Raw genomic sequence first — 22,282 nt, 5'->3', positions numbered from 1 at the left:
CTGTCTGCCCAAATATGGATGATTTTTGCACCGATATGAACCCAATCCGATTGGTTAATGGCTCCATGATGCTACATCATTTCGATGACGTCATCTGATCCAGGAAATCGAAGGTGTTTTCAGCCAGATAGAAAGATGCCAGATAGCCAGATGCTGTGTGCACATTATGCTTCATGTCAATTCTATAATGATCTATGCTTCCGATTACCTTGTGTGTGGTATGTGATATTTTATGTTTTGTTTATTTTTCGTGAAGTTATAAGCGAAAATAAGCCATATAAGCAACACCTGTTAACATGAAACATAAATATCAAAAACACATGCTTAGCTGTTACTTGCTATATTTTCGTCCATCGGTAAAACAAACAGTATTCTACTCTCTGAGGACAACTTTCCAAAAACATATGACACATGGCTGTTTGATGAGTTTGATGTTTTTGCTGATTACAATAATATGTACATGGCAAAATTTCTCATAAATTATCAAAACAGAACATTTCTGATTTGTCTGCAAATTTCAAAGCACTTGTTCAGTTTTGGTCATAATGCCTACATGCATTGTAAAGCAGAGCTTCTATATCTTATAAATTTTCAAACAATAGCCTACCTATTTTGTGTTGGTCAAGACTATAGTTATTACAATTTTGACAATTATTTTTGACAGCAGGCCCAATTGAGCTTATAAGGTTATCATGCATTTTCAGTGATCGGATCGCTATCAGATAGCACTTAACCGCATTAAATGACAGACGTAAATGCACCCAAGACGCATTTTGAACGGATCATGATCGGATCACTGAAACCACATTTGGAGGTGGTCAGGGACGGATTCTGATCACATTCAAAGAAGGTAGAAATGCAAATGCGTTTTCCTTATCCAGATACAACTACATAAATAATTAATATGAGTTTACGCTACAGTAATCCGCTGTTAAATAGCTGTGTTATGTGTGCTTGCCTTTTTCTGTTAATTCTGCCATTGCAATGTGAAAAACACAACAGAAACTGCTGTCTTGCAGTCTTGTTACACGAACAATGAACAATATCCCATGAATTATTCCACTGGAATACACTTGGAATATCACATCTCTTTCATCAAATCCCTACTCGCTCGCGTTTCTCTCCTGTTTTCTAATAATGAGCGTCACACGTTAAACAAGGCTTCGCACCTTTCAGAATGAGAGACAAATATAATTTGTTTTGGTGAACTGAAATTTAGCATTGGTGGCCGCCAAAACATTTTTAATGAAGGAAAAACCCTGACTGTTAAAGTGATAGAAAGCATTTTAATTATTCTTCTATGTTTTTAAAATTAGCTAAAAGACAGATAATATTCAGTAATATGTAAGTAGCGTTTTCCATTTCACAGTGGAAATGCATTTCACTGCAAAGTGTAAATGCAATCCAGCTAAAGAATATCTAGATACTATCCTGGACATGAAATGCATGTTAATGCAAGTGTAAATTGAGCCATAGATAAACATGACTATACCTACATTTTTGTAAAAAAAAAAAAAAAAAACATTTACGTTTCAGCAGTTTCCTGGTGAAATGAACACTAGAAGCGCTAGAACAACAATGACTTTTATTCACTTTCTCACAAATCACAAGTAAAATGGCAGATTAACAGTTCATAATCACAGTGCTACCTTATGACATCAAAACCCTTTTACTTTAGTGCACGACTTATAAGGCAACGCATTTTAACATTCGCATTTCGTAACTCCATTTATAAGGCTGTTTGTGTGCAATAAAATTGCGCAGTAGCTTAACTGTAACAGCATTGCATTTGCAACACAAAGGACAGGGGTACGAGTCCTGAAGATCAAGTGAGTCGACACGTAAGCTGAACATGTCATAGAAGCACCACAAAATGGTGTGTTTGCTTCAGCAATTGCATTTTTCATTTCACATTTGCTTTTTTGTTTTTTTACACTATCGGTTAGGTTTAGGTCTAAGGTTTAGGGTGGGGGTAGGTTTTGTTGATCTATTGAAATTAACCTTAAAAATTGAATCTGTTTTGGAGAAAATGTAACTCGCTTTGAGCACCATCCACTGGACATTTCACCTCAGAAGTGCCAAAATGTGTGTAAGGAGCCATCTAATGTCATTTTGCAAAAAATGTTGCCACAGTCAATTTTTTTTTTTCATGAGATCAAGATCAATTAATCGTTCCAATTAATGACTTTAAAGATGCAATCAGTAATTTTTGTCTTTGTGTCATATTGGACGGAAACACTGACACCTAGTGGCTTGGATGCAGCATCATTTAAATTCAATAGTTTTAGTTTCAGATGCCATTGTAGAAATTTAGTATTCATAGTCAGCCATGATAACTTTAATCAATGAGTGAAAGAGTCAAATAACAGGACGGTTACTGAGATTAAGTGAGTAGTATTCGACTGGTCATGTGATTCTAACATGGCAGCCCCCGTGGACCCTCTCCATGGAGAGTAAACCAGCTTTTATAAGGTTACTGATATGACTGGAGACTTCATTTTAATGTGAGTGGTCATTTCCTAAATATATTGCAAAATTACAATTAATGTTTTTAGGAGTTAAACTTTTTTTTATTTTAACCTTATAAAGAAGTGCACTTTTAAAAGAACGAGCTTAAGAGAACAATTTGCTCACTGATCAAGTTCAGCTCCAGTTAACAGCTCATTGTTGGGGGAAATTTTCAGTGAATAACGACATAAATGTTGATCTGTTCCTCACACAAAGTTATTATGTGACTTCAGAAAACTTAAAAGGAAAACGGTGCACAGAAGTCATATGGACAACTTTTATGTTGCTCTTTTTTGTTGTTGTTGTTGTTTGTTTTTTTGTATTATTATTTTTATTATTATTATTATTATTATTATTAATTTGTATTTTATTTATTTATTTGTCATTTTTGGAGCTTAACAGATTTGGTTACCAAAAACTATAGTTGCAATTTAAAGAGCTGCATCAAGATTCCTCAAAAATTCTCATTTTGTGTTCTATGGAGAAACATGAAAAAACATAGGTACGGAACAACATGAGAATGAGTAAATAATGACATAATTTTCATTTTGGGGTGAACTATTCCTTTAATTTCAATACCAATTTTTCACCCACAATCATGCACGGGTAAAATTAGGTTTTCATTGCTCTCTCCATTTCCTCTTGCAGCTGAATGCTGTGAGTCCTCTTGGCCCCACAGCAAACAGCAATCAGGGAAGTCAGCTGTTTTTTACACGGATGCACTTATTTTACAAAAACTTCAAGTGTTTGTTCCTCATTTCCCATGGTAAATGATGCATCGATTTGCATAAATTTCATTTGCATTTTAAGGGGGGAAACAATGATTGAGACAAGTGACGAAATGCATCAGACACTGAAATAAACAAAGCAATGCTTGAAACACTGCAAACACTTGAATGATATTCACTTTTACCAACTGATAATCATTATGCATTATATAAAACTATAGCTTTAAACAGCTGTATACATCTGAGCCACTTTATTTTCCCTGGTGTGTGCTATGAAATTGCATTATTATCAGTAATTATCTAAGAGATGAATATGTAGCTTTGTTGTCTGGCCAAACAATCAGGCGCTCTTAGCTCTTTGTGTACTCTGCATTCAGAAAAGATAAATAAGAACAAGAAAATGCCTTAATCAATATATCTTTGATGAGGAGAGATGAATAGAGGGCTTGCTCATAAATCTCCAATAAATAGGCCTCTTTTCCTTTTGGTATCTCGTTCGGTTCAAATTCAAATTCTTAGGTCAACTGAGATCAAGGATCTATCAGGGGAAGTTTGTTTTATTTATTATTCCCTCTGGCCTAAGTCATTTAAATATAAATCTTCTAACATCACCTAGGATTATTAACCATGTTTACATGCACAAGAATATTGTGTTATTAATCCAACAAAACAACGTTGCAACCTAGTCTCATAGAATGAACTTTACTATAACAACATTTTTGCAAACTGACTTTTATGTGCCTAGTTCTACATTTTGCCGCAGATTCCTGGTGAAATTAAAACTAGAGGCGCTACAACAACTGTGTTTTTTATTCATTTTTGCACAAATCATGAATACAACGGCTGATTAAGACTTTTTAAATGCTTATTTTTCACTCTTTCACTCACACCCTGCTATGTTATGATATCGAAAAACTTTTACTCTAACTTTTGAACAACGATACATATTTAGGCTTGTATTACAGACCCACCTACATTTACACACGTACTGTATTCAAATGTGATTAACTTCTGCGGTTTCTCACCCAACAGAGTGGGGTGACTTGGAAGACCAAGCTTTAGCTCAGTCAAGCATGTGAGAAAAAAGTGTCATAGAAGCAACACGAAATGATGTGGTTGCTTCAGAAAATGTGCTTTACATGTCACATTTGCTTTTAGAACACTGTTGGTTAGGTTTAGGCTAAAGTTTTAGGTTAAGGAAGTTTGTTTTACTAATTAAAACCTCCATCTAAAATTCACCTTAAAAACCTCATCTGATTACGACACAATGTCACTTGCTTTTGGCACCCCCAGTTGGACATTTCACTGGGAAACTGCAGCCAATCATGTAATACAGCACCTCATTTTGGTTTAAAATATGGACCTTAATCAGAAAATGGTGTGCATGTAAACATGGTCATTTATTTATTAGTGCTTTGAATGTTTTCACCTTTTCCATGGTGTACCCTGTGGACATCTTGCTATTTCATCAGAAGGCAAGGAACTTGCCAGTATAAAGCACTGATTTGTTTTATGAGAGAACAGTGTGCTCCCTCATACCAAGAGATCCTGCTGTGAGACTTTGAGGCAGAGTGTGTATATGTCTGAAATTATGTGTTGTCCATTTTTCTATAACCTGCCAGAAATAAGTGTCATCGGGTCAACTATGACCAAATAGCAGAAAAATACTTTACAGATTGCAGAAAATCACAAGTAATAAAAGGATTCTGTGCAAGAGAATCAACATAAGCTACACATTGGTTACTCATTTCTAGAACAATGGATAATGTAAAGGGGAAAATGCTTATTTTATAACCAGGGCTCAAGTTGAGGGGGGATGTGAGGGGATGCCTTCCCCCTTGTTGAAAGAAATGGCAAAAAACATCCCCCTTGTAAAACTGCCATCACCCTTTACCATCCCCTTTAGATCAACTGTCATGTATTGCTTAAAATTAATCATGCAAATACTTCTCAATGGATGATGAATAACAGACTTTTAATAATGGCAGTTGGCCATTATTAGCCAATTTCTGCCCAGTGTTATGCTTAATTTGCGCAATCTGGCAACCATGAGTGTGAGCTCTCTCTCTCCACTATGGAAAGGCGCCGTTGTTCTGAAAACACACATTCAAAAATGGCCAAGAGAACAGTTCAAGGAAATCTTTTGACTTGCTTTAAAAATAGGAAAATGGAAGGCTAGTGTAGACTAGTGTGACTGGTGTTTTAGGACATTTCCAGTGACTTAATAACACTTTGTGTAAAGATTTACTTTGTCACAGCAGGCATCCTGCATAGAAACAACCTCCATTATTTCGGTATTTGAGCAGAAACAGGGTAACACTTTACATTATCATTCCCTTTGTAAAGGGTTTATAAAGGGGTTCATTTTCATTTAATAACATTTGTAACTCATTAATAAATGGTTCACAGGTGTTCACTTTACATGAAAGTACAAATTTTCATTTACTAACGTTTGTAACTCATTAATAAATGGTTAACATTTGTTCACTTTACATTAAGGTACAATTTAAGCTTACTAATGTTGGTAACTTATCAATATATAAGGTACATTTTCATAGGTTAATTGTTAACTCATGAATAAACAACATAGGTGTCCATTTTGCATTACTTTCTGAGGTGACAAGGTTGAAATATTCATTTTAAAGCTTTATAAGGTACGATTATAGTTAGTTCATAAATAGCCAATAAAATTAAAGATTTATAAACAATCTTTTTTATAAACAATAAAGAAATTAGAATTGTCAAACAGTGCTGTGTGTGAGCATGTAGACCTGCAGAGGACTGTGTAAGACACCACTATTATATATATATAGACTATATATATATATAGACTAGCATATTATATAATATGTATTATTATATAATAACTATATATATTAATAATAATTATATATATTATATAATAATATATATTATTATATAATATATTATTATATAATAACTATATTATATATAGACTAGCACTATTCTTTTTACATTAACATTACCAGGAAAAATCTCTATACTAGTCTATTTTTGCTGGATCATTACATAAATGATGAATTATGACAATTCGTGATTTTGATTAAAATAAGTATGAACAAGTACCTTTATTAAGCATTTATGACACATGAGTTAAATTGGCTCACTATTTGGCAGGTATTGCATGAAAGTCGCCCTTTTATTCATGTTGTTATAACTGCACATAAATGATTTATAATGCATTTGTAGATGATTTATAAACCCTTTACAAAGGGAATGTTAATGTAAAGTGTTACCGAAAAGTGTGACTGTGAGCGAGAGAGAAAACCTTTTTCGTGATCTTACATGGATTCTTTTTTTTTTTTAAATCATAAAATGCAACAACATACAGTATGACAACAGATGCATATTATGACCACAGACAGCATTTAGCTTTGCATTAGAGCCACGAATGCAGAATGTTAAGATTATAAATTACACATATCTACAGCATATATCACTTTCAATCAGGGACTAAAAACAGTTCAAGGAACAAAAACAAAACCGAAAACAAACGATATTTTTAGCAGAACGTAACCAAAAACCGGAACAAAGTGATTTTCAATTGTTCCGGAGTGAAAACGTAATTTTTTGTTATAACCAGTTAATTTTGTTCCGATATATATATATATATTATTATTATTATTATTATTATTATTATTATTATTATTATTATTATTTTTATTTTTATTTTTTATCTCTTGTTTTTATCACAGTACAATTTTGGAACTACACTTCATGTTGCCCGAAAAAATGAAACATGTGCTTTGATCCTTAAGGAAACTGCTGCATCACACATTTCTTTGCATAATTGCCCAGGATGTCACATTCTCTAAATGAAGACCTTTTTAATAACTATGTATAATTACTACATATACATGAACGGTTAATCCAGGTACAAGGGAAACATTTCTAGAGGTAAAAAGTACATTTCTCAGTTGTTTCCTAGTCTTCACTGAATAATTGTTAGATATGATGCATTAATACAGATTTGATGCTGCCGGGTTTTGACTCAGAAGCAGATCTGTAATTAAAATTATACTTAACTTTTAATTAACTGCTTATTAAGATTTCTATGCCAATTAATCCACCACACTGGGAAAAAAATTGCTTATTTTGGCTTATTTTGGGCTCAATTTTCCAGACCATGTTGCTTGTTTCTCTTGTGAGATCTTGCAACACTGCAATTGGTATTTCACCCACCCATTAGTGCAGAGAACTGACATTTTTAAAGAGCATTATGAACAGTTCTTTTATTTTGTCAACCTTTTGGAAAGGAGGCCGTGGAACTTCTGAACCGGAACGAAAAAATACAGTTTTTGCTCAGAATGAACCGAAATGAAAAATAATTTGTTTTTAGTCCTTGCATTCAGTAATTACTGAGTGCTGATAGCAGCTTCTTTTACTGATCTACTGTGGATTTAATTCATAGAATGAGGCAAAAAGCATATTTTTATAGATATATGCAGCGTGTGCAAATGACAGCTGCAGTGACAGCTCTGTCTTTTCCATGAAGCATTTCAATAGAAAATATATAAAAATACAAGACTGCTTGAAAAATGTAGACAACCCATATGTTTCCGTAATCATTTATTTATTTATTTACAACATGTTCCATCAGTCAAAATGTTATTTTTTATAACATTAATATGGTAATATGGCATGGCATGTGGAAGTCCCTGTCATGTGGCCTGTTCAGTACGCATGATGTAATAACTATTCTAATGTCCATACAAATATGAGGGTAAGTAAATGATAACAGAATTTCCATTTAAAGTGAACAATTTCTTTATGCCCTTCCTTTTGAGGTTTAGAACCAGCATTTGCCAGGACAAAAGAAGGTCAAAACATTTTTCGATTCTATTATAAAATGTCATTATGAATGATTATTTTAATTTGGATTAAACAGAGTTCTCAGACTGGAACTGTTGTTCTACACTAGAGACTATTATGTACAACAACAACAACAAAAAAGATGTGCAGAGCAATATAATTGCTCTAAAAATTCCCAGAAATAGTTTTTAAGGGAATAGCTTATTCTGAATAACTGATTGTTAAAGCAGGTTTCCAAGACAAAGCAAGGTAAGATGGCTACTATTTGCCTGTGCCAACAATGTATAAACCAAATGGGGAATAAAATCCACATATGAATACAAATATGTCTTTAATTAAGAAAATAAGAAACATCAAAAACACATTTACATTAATATGAATTGTCATTTATATGAGCCCTTATGAGAAGTGTTTTCTGCAAATGATGATGCATGAGGCATCATTCTTGCTCAAGCATTACACCTTTGCTGCATAACAAGATATTTCCCATCCCTTTTTAAGGATTCATGGACCTGAGAGAAAACAAATTTGATTTGGTCTCACATGTCAAGTTGTTGGAATCCATAATAAGGCACTGTAATGACAATAACATGTTGGAATGTTGCAAGAGAATAGTAATGAGATGTGTTTGGTCCCAGCTGTAATAACTCTCATAACCTCTGCTCTTTTTTGGAATACATAAATTGCTTTTGTGTGGTCTTGGACATCCTCATGAGGGTCTCAGTCGAAAAGGTCATTTTTAGCTCTAAGGTTCTGCCACATGAATAAGGGTCAGCGTGATTGTCAGAATGTCATTCAAAGAGGAGCTTAAATTCCTTAAAGCTTCATTTGATGAGTGCATGTGATGTTTGATTTTTTTTTTTTTTAGCAGCTTATGAAACTGTCATGCGATTTGTCAAGAGTGTAGCCAATCTTTGCCTTTATCTCTCTCATATGTTCCCTTGATCTTTGTCTCATGTCATATATATATATATATATATAGTATATACAGTAATACAGTATGCATACAGTAATGATAATTTGGGAGAGTATATGTGTTTTGTTGTCATAAATGTCACAATTTAGTGGTACCAATTATAGGCTTCATATTCTGTATACATAATATTTAATTATTATTTGTTTTTTGATTCTGGGATGAGCTATGACCAGGACATGTTTTCATAAGATTCACCCAACCAGACCGTAGTTATATAAAATCAATTATTTGCATTTTGATGCAATTACAGGTTCCACCTCATACAAGAACATGCCTCCATCTGGTGTCTGCATCTCAGGAAGGTAAAAAAAATCAATTGCTTGAGGAAAGCAATGCAGACACAATGTTCTGTGCTGGGCACATCGAAATCCCTCCAGACTTCCTGCTGCGGTGAGACCTCAACAGTCTGCATATTGTGTAATGAAGAATAACCTAAATTAGCTCTATTGTGACACAATATGGTTATTAATGAAGGAAACAATATAGACTATCAGGGTGCTATAATGAACCCAGCAGAAATGTTCTTGGCCATGTGTGAAAAAAACAACATAACTAGGTAAGCAGAAAGTTTTGCTGCTAAAATTGGTCTGTGCTTAATGAAATTTGAATCATTTCCAGTTTCTGGGTAAAATGTCCAAAGAGTGGTACAAAAAGTGAGATGTATTTTTAGTTGTAACTAAAATAAACCTAACCTTGTCTAAACCTAACCAACAGTGGAGTAAAAATTACATTAAATGTTAGAGCGACAGTAGCCTCCAAATTGCTCCAAACTCCGAACTTCAAAGCTCATGGTATGTCTGTCTTTAAAGGTTTATTAGTTTGTCTATGGAAAAAAGTTTTTTTTTTTCACTTCCAGAACCAGACTGTTGCGCTCAGTTGCTTTTTTGTAATAGTGCTAATAAAAAATCTTAAATGTTTAATAATCCAATTATATATATTTTTTATGTAATTGTAATGGAATACAGTTACATTTTTGCATCATAATTACGTAACACCATTACTCAGAAATCTGCATGTCTGCTGGGTCACATCGTTGATTTAAGGCTTGTCCGTTAACAGTTTATAACAATTAATGATTAATAATGGTTGCATTCCTACTCATTACACAAACAAGTCAGTTCTGATACTAAATAACATCCCATTTCCATATTCCTGGAATGGCACGGTGGATTCTAGGGCAACAGGTGAAATTTAGCAGTCATTTAAAGCATTTAAACTGCAGATAAGGTACTCAAAGCTGCAATTCATTGCTTCGTTCACACTTCGAAATCACTCCATTCATTTGGTCCATGGCATTTTACAGTAGAGCACAATGGCCACTCTAGCTCACCGACTTACATCTGAGTGCAGTCACATGAGAGGCACTCACGTATAGAGGCAATCATGCCAGTGGAACATGGGTGAATGAAACGGTACAAAGTGTATCGTGGGCAATAGCAGTTGCTACCAAAATGCTCTGCCTCATTAGTGCCCAAGAGCACTTGGCAGTGTCATAATGGCTGCTTTCTCCCCTTAGAAAGCATCATGATTACACTACAGTACCAGATGATATATGTGTCCCTCCCCTTGAAACAAACACTAATCTTTTTCACTTCCTTTAAAGAGCTGTAATTGAAGCATCACTTCCCTGAATGTGACATAAGTAATGGTAAATTACAGGAGAGAAAATGTGGACATTTGTTGAGCATAATATAATGTGTGAAAAACAACTAAATAGTTAACATTGCAACTGGTTGTTTTTTGATAGATTAGATTACATTTCCAGATAGATTAAATCTTCTTTAACGGTTAAATCTTGTTTTTACAGTAAATTACATGGAGTAGTCTGTGAATTAAACAGGTCAAACAAGTAAAGCTTTTACCCACAATAACAACAATTAGTACGCTGAGTATGGCTCCAACACAGAAAGTTCAAGTGATTAAAGGGTCCTTCAAAGCCAGAGATCCTGTTTTCTACTACACCGCAAATCCGAAAGTACATTTTGTAAACATCCTCTTGATGCTTGCAAGGACACAGTGACATATCCCTCATCTCAATAAAAAAAAAGAGAAATTATTCTTTTTGCAAGCTTTTTTTATATATATAAAAATGGACAGAATGGAGTCCAATGGAGTTGAGTACAAACATTTGCACACATCGATGACTAAATAATTGCGACACTTTTACATCCAGCACAAAAACTGGCATCTTATCCACCAACTACCCACAATCCAATTTAACCAGGTGCTAAACGAGCCGAAATAGTGCTGCACCAAGAGTGTTTACAGTAAATTAAGTCATTGTCATTCTTTTCAGAGCAAACGCACCTCCTTTATATGCAAAGTTGGCTCATTATAGAATGCACCTTGTTCACAAAACTCAGTGCTATTAGCCTGCCACAATAAAATATTGCTGTTACCACCCACCCACATTTTCGGAATTTTAAAGAGTCATTTGAGGTGCCTTGTGGATTGTGATGCTGTTATGGTTGTCAGCTGTCCTACATTAGGCAGAATGTCCCATATTTTGGCCGAAATAAAGACACCTATTGTCGTATATTGTGGCGGCGAGATGCTCAAGTGTCCCATATTCATGTGGGGAAAAGTCAGCAACCCTAATTGCTCTACAGTCCCGGTAAACACAGCAGATTGCTATAGTCTGCTGCATCCTCTATAACTGAGCACTCAGAACCAGCCTGAAAGAGTAGGACTTGTGCTGTGCAAATTTCGCTCAGCACCAAATTTTGGGGTCTGTTTGTGAATCAGGTGCTAAAACAATGCAGAAAGCATATGCCAATAAATCACCCTCTCAGTAGGCACAATTAAATCTTTTCTAAAACCTGTGGTTGGCCTTAGGACAAACAGATTACTCTGGTCTTACATTTTGTATCAACAAGTGGGCTTCCTGTTTCCTGTCTCGGCCTGCTTTTCCAACAACACCAACGTATGTCCTCCCTTACTCCATTACTGGCCAACACATAGACCACTGGGTCTACCACGCTATTAAGGCTGGACAGGGCTAGGGAGCAAGTAAACGGTAAATTTATTGCTTGTTCAAATGTGCAGCTATTTTTATCCCCCAGAGAGAAGAAGGCAATGGATCGTAGCAGCAGGAGAATATGGTATGGGGCAAAGCAAATAGAGAAAATCCCTATAATTCCCATAGACAGAAGCCTAACTTTGCGCTTGCCCTGTTCGTCCACTCCTCTGCTTTGTTGCACCTTGTTTGGGATCAACCAGTAGCAGACTGTGATGACCACAAGTGGCAAAAGGAAACCAATGGCTACCCGTATCAGATTGAAAAGGGCAATGGGGGAGGTCATGGGAAAGGTCTCATAGCATCTCTCGTTCATCAGTGGATCTGGCACCTTGTCCTTGACTAGAACCAGACAGTGCAAGACCATCACAAAAACATAGACCAACCCGCATATAATCCAGGCATACCGTTGGCGGCGGAAGGCTTGGACTCGCAATGGGAAGGTGATGGCCAGGCAGCGATCAATGGAGATCCAGCAGAGGAGAAAGATGCTGATGTAAAGGTTTGAATAGTAAAAGAAGCCAGCGAGGCTACATAGTTCCTGCTTTAGTGTCCATTTGTGGTTGTTGCTAAAATAATGGATCCACAGAGGCATGGTGAGAATGTATAGGAGATCAGAGATGGACAGGCCGAGTAGGTAGATCCCTACAATGTTTTTTTTGCGGATTTGCTGGATAATAGGACCAATGGTGACCAGGTTGAACAGCAGGCCCAGGATGAATGCGATTATGTAGATGGACATCAGCAGGTGATTTGACGACTGGGTCGTAGTTACACATGATGAATTGTTTGCCATGTAGAGTGTCGTGTTTATCATAATCTGTGTGCACAAAGAAAGCTCAAATTCAGTCATGATTCTATATGCAATAGAATTATTATTGTTGTTGTTGTTATTATTGGTTAAATTATAAGAAATAGTAATTACAAGAAATTACAAGAAATTACAAGAAATGGTGTGTATTGTGATTGGGCTGACACTGTCAAAGAAACAAAGAAAAATGAATCAAATGAGACACATCAAACTTAATAATGAGCGTGTTTACATGCACATTCTTAGACCTTAAAAAACAGCAAAAGGTCATGTAAACACCTTAAACGGCATTCCTTTATTGGTTTAGGCAAAAAATTGATCTGCACATGTCAATTTTTGCCCATTACCCTGATTTCACGATTTCTCACCTTTAAATTTCCATTCTAACCGGCTTATCCATTGTGTGCAAGTGTTGTGTGCATGTCTGTTTACGTTTTTATGTCAAAAGCATTGACTAATCCAGTTATTTCAAATCTCATGAAAACACTGGTTTCTTTTTTTATTTTATTGATTGTTTCATTGTTATTTTATATGCATTGCTTGATTCATGAGTGTTTAATTAGATATTCAGATTAATGTATATCAGAGCTAGGCAAAATCAGGATTTATGATTTAGTTCCCTTTCAATTCACAAGTTTAAATCTGAAATTAAATAGGACTTGCCACATTTAATGTCGAATTTGAATTTAAATTGGAATGACATGACGAGAAATGTATAGAGTTGCAATTCAAAGAATTTCAACACTGTCACAGAGGTTTTGCAACAAAACATAACTCATACTTTGTTAATTCAAAATAAAAATTAATTCTAATTATAGCTATTTATCACACATATCAGACATATTTCTCTAAACTTAGTTCAGTCAGGACCACTTCCGTCAAATGAATACTTGACTTAAATACTTGAATGAATACTATATTCACTTACAGACACTTAAATGTCTATAAGTAAAAACAATCTTTTGGTGTTGCCGGTATATGGTTCTTTTCTGGGCAAACTCTCTGCCCATCCACATGAGTGTGAAGCAAATAACCCCCCCCCCCCCCCAGAGCAATGTGGTACAATACTTCATTGCATAATAGATTAAATGGACACTTAAAGAACTTCAAATACTGTATATCAAATTGTGAAATTAAGAACAAGGCACCATTGAAGATAGGAATTTCAAACTGGCGAACAACAGTAGTGTTAGAGCGCAGAACACAAGACTGATGTAGAGAAAACTAAAAGCAAAGCTGCCATTCAAGAGGTGGAGATGGGGAGGGTGTTAAGTGGAGCTTGCAACATACAGTGGAAAGGCAGCTAAGGCAATGACTTAAATAGGACCGCTCTAATAAGCATCTGAACTGTATTGGTAGACGTCATGATCAGCTGAGCGTCAGCTGATTGCGAGCTTGACTCATGTGACCTGCCTGAATTGACACCATGCTTGATTTCGGTATTATAAAAAAAATATGTGATGAGGAGGCGGGCGTGGCCGGGCACTGAATTAGCTGATCAGTGGGAGGCGAGATAAAGGGGAGCCGGAGACGCCAGTTTGAGAGAGAGAGACGCACGTGGCTGCGCTGCATGTGTGTCTGTGTGTTCATGTTTTTTTATGTTATTTTGGGTTGGGTTTGACATTAAACTTTATGTTGACTGTACAGCTAGTTCCCGCATCCTCCTTGTCCGTCCTTATACTGTTACAGGACAGGGGGTTGCTGTCCTTTTCTGCATATCGCAACCCCCTTTGGCTTATCGTGGTGCCATTTTGTGGCCCTCTTCAGCCAGTCGCGGGCTGTTCGGCATAACGCGGCGGCCCATTTAAGTTTATCGCCACCTGTTCAGACCCGTTTCATGGCCAGCCCACCGGGAAAAGTCCCGGTCCGCCCCTGACGATAGCCATCCATCGCTTTATCTGTGGTTAATAAGGTATAATCCCCTAAAAGATTGAGTATTGTGAATTTACTACAACATACTGAGGAGGTCAATAATACTGCAGAAAATGAACCATTAGCATTTCCATTCATCTCAACAGCAGTTGCCCGGCTGGCGCATGCTGTATCTAGATTGCTGCCTATTTAGGCAGAAAACAGTGCGTCTAAGAGTTAAGACACAGCCTTATATCTAGTGCCATTATTGAGGATTATTCCTGACTTCTTACATGAACAAATAAATACATGAATTCTGGTGTTTTAAAATTCTGAAACTGAAAAAGATATGTATGAAGATGGTGCTCCATATATGTGCTTGTATCTGGAAAAGCACTGTGGTACCATCACAAAGAGCCTCAAAGTCTATTTCACGATCTTTCACTTTCTCCGTTCCACTGTGGTGGAATGAGCTTCCAACATCCACATGTTCTGCTGATACCATCTCAACATTCAAGAACCAGCTGAAAACACATCTGTTCCGTGAGCACTTAACCAATCCGCACTAATTGCACTTACTGTATAAAAAAACTTCTCTTTCTTCTGCGCTAGCACCTGTACTACTCCAGCCACCTTAAGAGCTTGGCAGTACAACACTGTAGATGTTGTTGAACTATGTATGACACATTGCTTGCTATGTTCCTCATTTGTTAGTCGCTATGGATGAAAGCGTCTGCTAAATGACTAAATGTAAATGTAAAATATTCCCTAGTTCTGTCCTTAAACACTATCTGGAATAGAGGAAGGAAATACATTCACCCTGTGTCCAGCATTACTTTCTATGCTATCCATTTTCTGCTACATTGTGGATTTAAATGTAAAATGTCACACCTGGTCTTAAACTTAATTTCATGGTTGAGCATTGTTTTTGAACAATGCCTGGAGCATTGTTTTTGAACCAGTTGGAAAATAAAAGTTTGCCTGGTATGATAAGGTTTATAATAGATTAAGGCATTGGCTCTTGGTTTTTTGAAAGGTTTCCAACCACTTTTGTCTGCACCAAACGTCTTTGATTTTGAGATCATCAATATTTGTTGGCACAGCCTTTACATCTTTCCACATGGCTCACATATGGCATTTAAAGTAATCATCTTCATTCACACAAGAGTGACTAGACCTAAAATTTGAATTCTCTCGAAAGAATGTTGTTTTTACAAAATATAAATATGTACAATAAGGATCTTGCTACTCAGATCTTCTTCTGCAATGGCTAGACTTCTGCAACTCCCTCCTCGCCAGACTAAACCTGCATCCTCCGTATATTCCCTTGCGTGCATTCTAAATGCCATTGTTCGACTTGTTTTTAACCTCTGGAAATTGTCTCATGTCACCTTTGCTCAAGTCTTTTCACTTGATGCAAGTCCCTGCTAGAATTCAATTCAGTCATTCCTGCCCTACACAGAGTCTAGTGGCCACTGTCTCCACATGAAGGATTCACAGATTGTGCAGTCCCTCTATTGTTACTCTTCAGTGGTAGATCCAGCTCCTAATATCTTTGAGAACAGCCTAGCCACTTTCAAACGAATACTTAAGACTTAATTCTTCAGCACACATCCAGACCTCACATTGCCCTCAAACACACACAAAAAAAGACCATTGCTTTTTATAGTATTGTTCATACATTTGCTCATACTTGAGGTTAGAAAAATTAATATTTGGCATATAACTTGTCCTGCATCGTTTTTGCTATGGACATGAATGACACTGTACCTCCAGTAATGCAGCTCTATGAAGAGAGGTGTGCTATTACCTTTCTAACCAATCAGACTTACAAATTTGTTCTGGCGGACAACAAAATGGGCAAAAAAAATGCCCATTTCAGACCTGCATAAAAGGAGGGACCGAAGCCCTATCTAGGGACCCATATATAATTATGACACAGGGCTAAACCCTAAGTAACCAGTAAGCTACTACCCAGAACCAGCTTGATCTCATAGCGAATTCAGCAACTGTAGGACGCACGTTCTGCTGAAATCGGTCTGTGCAAACCAATATTCGCACCACTGCCCCCGGTGGCTGAAAGTGTTGTCAACACACTCTCATTACAAAAAGTAAACAGGGGGACTTTTTGCCTGCACCATCAAAACATCGCCCTTGGTCCATTTCAGATCATTGCATTACTTTACCCAAGGCTACATTTTACATTTAAATTGATAACATTTTACAATAAGGTTGCATTTGTTAAGATTTTTACAAAAAAAAAAGTTTGGGAATACATTACTGTGACTACTTGTATCTGCTTGTTACATCTTTTATATTGTTGAAAACTGGAAAGATTTAGACATTAGATGCTCAAAAACATCTTATAACAGTGTAAAGTAAATAAAATACATTTTATATCATTCATAATTGGTGAAGTTCAAGAATGGGGTTGGGGTTAGGGGATCTAAAATATCGATATGAATGTAGAATGTAACTAAAATAATGTATTTCTAAGAAAAAGAAAAACATATTGAAGTTAAGCATGCGATAACATCCAAAGATTTCCAAGCCTGTGACGGAATCATCTGAACTGAGGAGTGATCGATCTGTCTGAGATGTTTTCATAGTGCAGGAAAGTCATCGCTATGGTGACGCCTCATTTATGAGACTCCCCAGTATGGTCACGTGTTAGCTCCATTTTCCAGGTTAAAAGTCCACAGAGCTTATATAATACAAATATCAGGTTTATTTGAACAGCAAGGTATCTCTAAGCCAATGCTGTTTAAGAATCTAAAAATAAAATTTTCAGTGACGCTTTTGTGACTGAGAAAAAAAAATCACTGGAATAGAGGAGACAATGTGTGTACCCTCAACCAAAACTTAAACCTAAACTTAACCGATAGTGTCCTGAAAGCAAATGCAACATGGAAAACACATGTTCTAAAGCAACAACGTCATTTTGTGTTGCTTGTATGACACTTTCTGTTCACATGTGAGCTTGCGTGTTTGGCTGGGCTCAAGCCTCTGTCTTCTGCATCTGAAGTCCAGCAATCTATCAGGTGAGCTACCGCGTAAGGTAATGATGTTGAAATAAGTGTGTAATGTAAATGTAGGTGGATCAGTAATACAAGCATAAAATTTATAGTTTTTCAAATTATGCATTAGAGTAAAAGTTTTTTGATATCACAACATAGTAGTGTGTGAGCTATAGAGTGAAAAATAAGCGTTTATAAAGTCATAATTAGCTGCTGTACTTGTGATTTGTGTCAAAGTAAATAAAACGTACAGTTGTTGTAGGGCCTCTAGGGTTAATCTGACCAGGAAATTGCAGCAAAAGGTAGAACGCAGCACGTAAAACTTGGTTTGCAAAACAAGTAATTATAGTAATGTCATTCTATGAGACTAGTGTACAAATAGTATTAGCTGCTATAGCAATTGGTCAACAAGCAGCATGGCACACACTTCAATTCAATTTCAGCCTAACTGAGCAACAGTTTTGAGCAAGGTGAGCAATTCACTCTACGCTTAACAATAAAGAAAAAAATCAATAGCCAAGAAACGTGAGCATACACTCTCAAATCTTCAAAGAAGAATTGTTGGTCTAGGACTAGATTGAGCCACCATCAAATACTTAACGGTCCCTCATACAATGATTAGAAATGTAAAACTGTATCACACAAAGCCCCTTCCTCAGCTCGTTTGCTGTGAATGATGATATAGTGCAAAATAAATCAGTATTTGCACATCCTGAAGGTTATTTGGATGAGCAGTGATAAAGATGTGATTAATTTGCTTTGAAATCTATGCAAATGATACTGTCATATCACAGTGAAAAATCAAATCACAAAGGTATGGAAGGTATGGGGGGTCTGGGTAGCTCAGTGGTAAAATACGCTGGCTACCACCCCTGGAGTTTGCTAGTTCACTAGTTCAAATCCCAGGGCATGCTGAATGACTCCAGCCAGCAACCAAACTGGCCCAGTTGCTAGGGAGGGTAGAGTCACATGGAGTAACCTCCTCATGGTCGCTATAATGTGGTTCATTCTCAGTGGGGCACGTGGTGAGTTGAGCATGGTTGCCACAGTGGATGGTGTGAAGCCTCCACATGCACTGTCTCCATGGCAACATGCTCAAAAAGCCATAAGATAAGATGCATGGGTTGACGGTCTCAGACACAGAGGCAACTGGGATTCGTCCTCCGCCGCCCGGACTGAGGCAAATCACTACACAACCACAAGGACTTAGAGCGCATTGGGAATTGGGCATTCCAAATTGGGAGAAAAAGGGGGAAAAATCCCCCCCAAAAAATCACAAATGTATGAATATATTCCAAATTTTTAACATTTGGTATCCCCATAAAAATTGCTTTTACTGCAAAAATCTGGTTAATTTGACTTTCGCTCAGAAAGGAAGTCAGATGTTAAGGAGGAGGATCTGTCAGGGACAACATGCAACTCTTCAGTCAGCAATTACCGTACAGTACTGATAAAAACATAATCTACTTTAATGGAGAGTTCACTTCCATTTCCTTTCTGTAAATTATGTAATGTGTTTATACTGCATTCCAGCATAGTTTACTGTTGTTTTGCTGTTACAATTACGGGAATAATGAGCACCCCTGAGAGCTGTTGAGAAACTAAACAAGCTGTAGTTCAGGAAAGAACCGTTGTTGGCGTTACCTCCTGTTAGCCCATAAGAATGCCATAATGATCGCCTCCCATCCTGAGACAGTCACACTCTGTATCTACAGGAAAATGATGTAAGGGCACAACAAAACTAACTGTGCCTCTTGTGTCTTCACCTTGCATCATTTTCATGTGAATTTCTTTGTCATTTCAGTCACTTGTTATTTTTTCTGTTACACCTATGCAGAGTCGAATGACCCCATATTACACCATAGGTTACGTGAAAAGGAGAAGATTTTTGAACCTGGTTATTCTGCATCTTATTCACACCACAAAAAAGAAAAAAAAAAAGAAAGAAAATGTTGAGCAAAAGTTAAAAATGCATTTGTAAGGTGATGTGGACAATATTTAGAGTCTGTTGCTGATTCTTTATGTTGGGGTGTATGACAGACAACAGATTGCTTTAATAAACTGACTCAGAAGAAAACACTGTTAAATGCCGTGAACTACATGTTGTGCACCCACAATAATCTTACATGTACACAAAATATATGTAGGTAAATATTGCTTTTTTTATCAATGTATTGTCAAAAAAATGTATTATCTTGAACTAGCAATGTATTTCATTAAACATTTTGAATGTACTTGGCTACAACAGCTGATATGATGAATTTAAAATACATTTTTTGTAATTTTATAAGCACATTTTTTTAAATGGGAGCCCAGGTTGGTTGGTTGCTTGGGCCTCAGAAATCGTAAACCCGCCCCATCCCTTTAAATCTTATATATAGTTTTAAATTACTTTAACATGAATTTAACTGCAGTCTTGGCCTCTGAAGAAAGGAATGTAAGTCAAAGACAGTATACGTAAAATTGCTTGACATAGACACTCAGTAGACCTCAAACCTTAACATGCAAACCTCAGTAACAGTGTCAAACCTTATGAAAGCTGAAGTATGTTACTTTTTCAGTGTTAAAATACTTTCTTCTATCCCAGCTTAATATGCAGAGACAACTATTAGTAAGACATTCACAGGTTAATTTTCTCGAAAACAGTGAACACTGTGTCTCTGTGGCACTATAAATATTCCTGTGTTTGTTTTGAGCCGTTTTGCCACTTAGACCCTCCCCAACAACGTTACTCAACTAATGGCCTGAGCTGGTGGCGTGACTATCCGACTGTTGGAACAACAGCAGATGACGGCGCATTTGGAAAGCTGCTTTAAAAACATTGTTTATTTCTGAAATTCTGTTCGGTGGTGCTAGTGTCACAGAAATTACAAACTTCAGCTTTAAGTTAAAAGATGAGCTCTTACCATCACCACACAACAATTAACTGACAGTGGCAGCAAAAAAAAAAAAAAATAAAATAAAAAAATACAACAAAAAAAAAATAGCGGCATAAATAAAGTCAGCAAACAGAATAAATAAGGCTATAACACTAACCGCATAATTTACTCATGTTTTACATGTTTCATGTTCACACATTGTTCAATATGAAATTGTTCAGATGACTCTTTTAGGCTAGTTGGGACAACATTTGGGGGAAATTGTTGGTCTAACGTGTTTTTATGTAGAGTAGATGCAAAGTAATTCACATTTCTTAGTAGCTATGACTAAAAAAAAATATAAGCGGGATAAAATGTCATTTATTTTTTTACAGTGCACTCGTGGAAGTGAAGTATTGTTTTTTGCTCTCTATGCTTCACTATCCGTCTTGAAAATCATGTTAGAGGGACTATGCACTCCACTCCCGCTAGAATCAGGTTTTCATTACTGTAGGTTGTAAACATTTTAAGTTATTAGGATCAAGTGTCTGACAATTATATTTGTATTATTAATGTCTGCAGCACAGAAACAAACAAAACCTCTAGAAAACACACAAGACCTTCTTTAAAAGCCTTGTGGTGTAACATGCTGTACATCATCTAAAACAATTTTGCTAACTCAGCATGGAATATTTGTACTTCATATTCATTTGTAACACTAAAGGGCCATTTAATATGAACTTGTGTAATTAATTAAAATGAACTTATAGTATATATGTATATATATATATATATATATATATATATATATATATATATATATATATATATATATATATATATAGTATATAAGGGGTATATAAGAAATTTTTCTTACCACTTGTTTTAAGCAAAAACATAACAAAATATCTACATTGATATGTAATTATAAGCATAACTAAATGTATTAGATTTAATCTTAAAACAAGAAAAAAACGATTTGCCACTGGGTTAAGATAAATAAAGAATTTGACATACAGTATATTTTCTTACGCAACTTTTTTTCTTAAGTAAATGTATCTTTTTTAAGGAAGCGAAGACATTTTTTTTTTATTTAAAAAAAAAAAAAAAAAAAAATAAACAAGGCAAAATACTGATTAAGAAAACGATTGCGGTGTTCTTCCTCTCACTTTAAAGTTCCTATAATGAAACCAACTCAGACAACGAGAAAATCTCACCTGAATATGAAAACAATGAATGCTAAAATCTTCTAATACCAGCTTCAACAGGAGAAAGGGTATGCACACAATCCCAGCAGTCTAACCATACATCCTCAGTTCTGTTATTGCCTCAAGTCTAGCTCCAGTCCCACGTGACCTCTGAGAAAAGTACCACAGCTGAGTTTATTAGATGAAAAAGATTGTCATGCACTTCAACAATGCTTCCTGTCCGGAGATGATCAAAAGTGACCACGTAAGAGCTGGTTCGACCACTGCACTTCACGCAGACAAGATAAGGAGCAGATGAATGATGAGAGAGCGAGGGGAGGAGAGATGAAATTATCATGTCTGGTCACAGGAAGATGGCACAGACGGGTTTTTAGGTTGCATGTGATCGAGATAAGAAGGAACCGCAATGAGTAAAAGCTTTTTCCAAAGATGACTGAGAATAGCTGATGACAAACATCCAGTGATGGTGCAGTCTG

At 36.1% G+C, this 22,282-nt stretch overlaps 1 protein-coding gene across 1 annotated transcript; it reads right to left on the bottom strand.

Moving 5' to 3' along the window:
- Positions 1 to 8,916: 8,916 nt before the first annotated feature.
- LOC127421904 (G-protein coupled receptor 4-like) lies at positions 8,917 to 22,069 on the bottom strand. The gene is made up of 2 exons (XM_051665114.1): positions 21,816 to 22,069; positions 8,917 to 12,881 (listed from the first exon to the last, which is right to left on the bottom strand). Exon 2 carries the CDS (start codon positions 12,876 to 12,878, stop codon positions 11,877 to 11,879), a length of 1,002 nt encoding a protein of 333 aa, XP_051521074.1. The 5' UTR covers positions 12,879 to 12,881; positions 21,816 to 22,069; the 3' UTR covers positions 8,917 to 11,876.
- Between the last annotated feature and the right edge of the window lie 213 nt (positions 22,070 to 22,282).

The sequence above is a fragment of the Myxocyprinus asiaticus genome, chromosome 31 (assembly GCF_019703515.2).
Source record: "Myxocyprinus asiaticus isolate MX2 ecotype Aquarium Trade chromosome 31, UBuf_Myxa_2, whole genome shotgun sequence".
In the NCBI taxonomy this organism is placed as follows: domain Eukaryota; kingdom Metazoa; phylum Chordata; class Actinopteri; order Cypriniformes; family Catostomidae; genus Myxocyprinus; species Myxocyprinus asiaticus.
The sequence above is the reverse complement of the archived record's forward strand: the minus strand, read 5'-3'. Positions and strand labels throughout refer to the sequence as shown.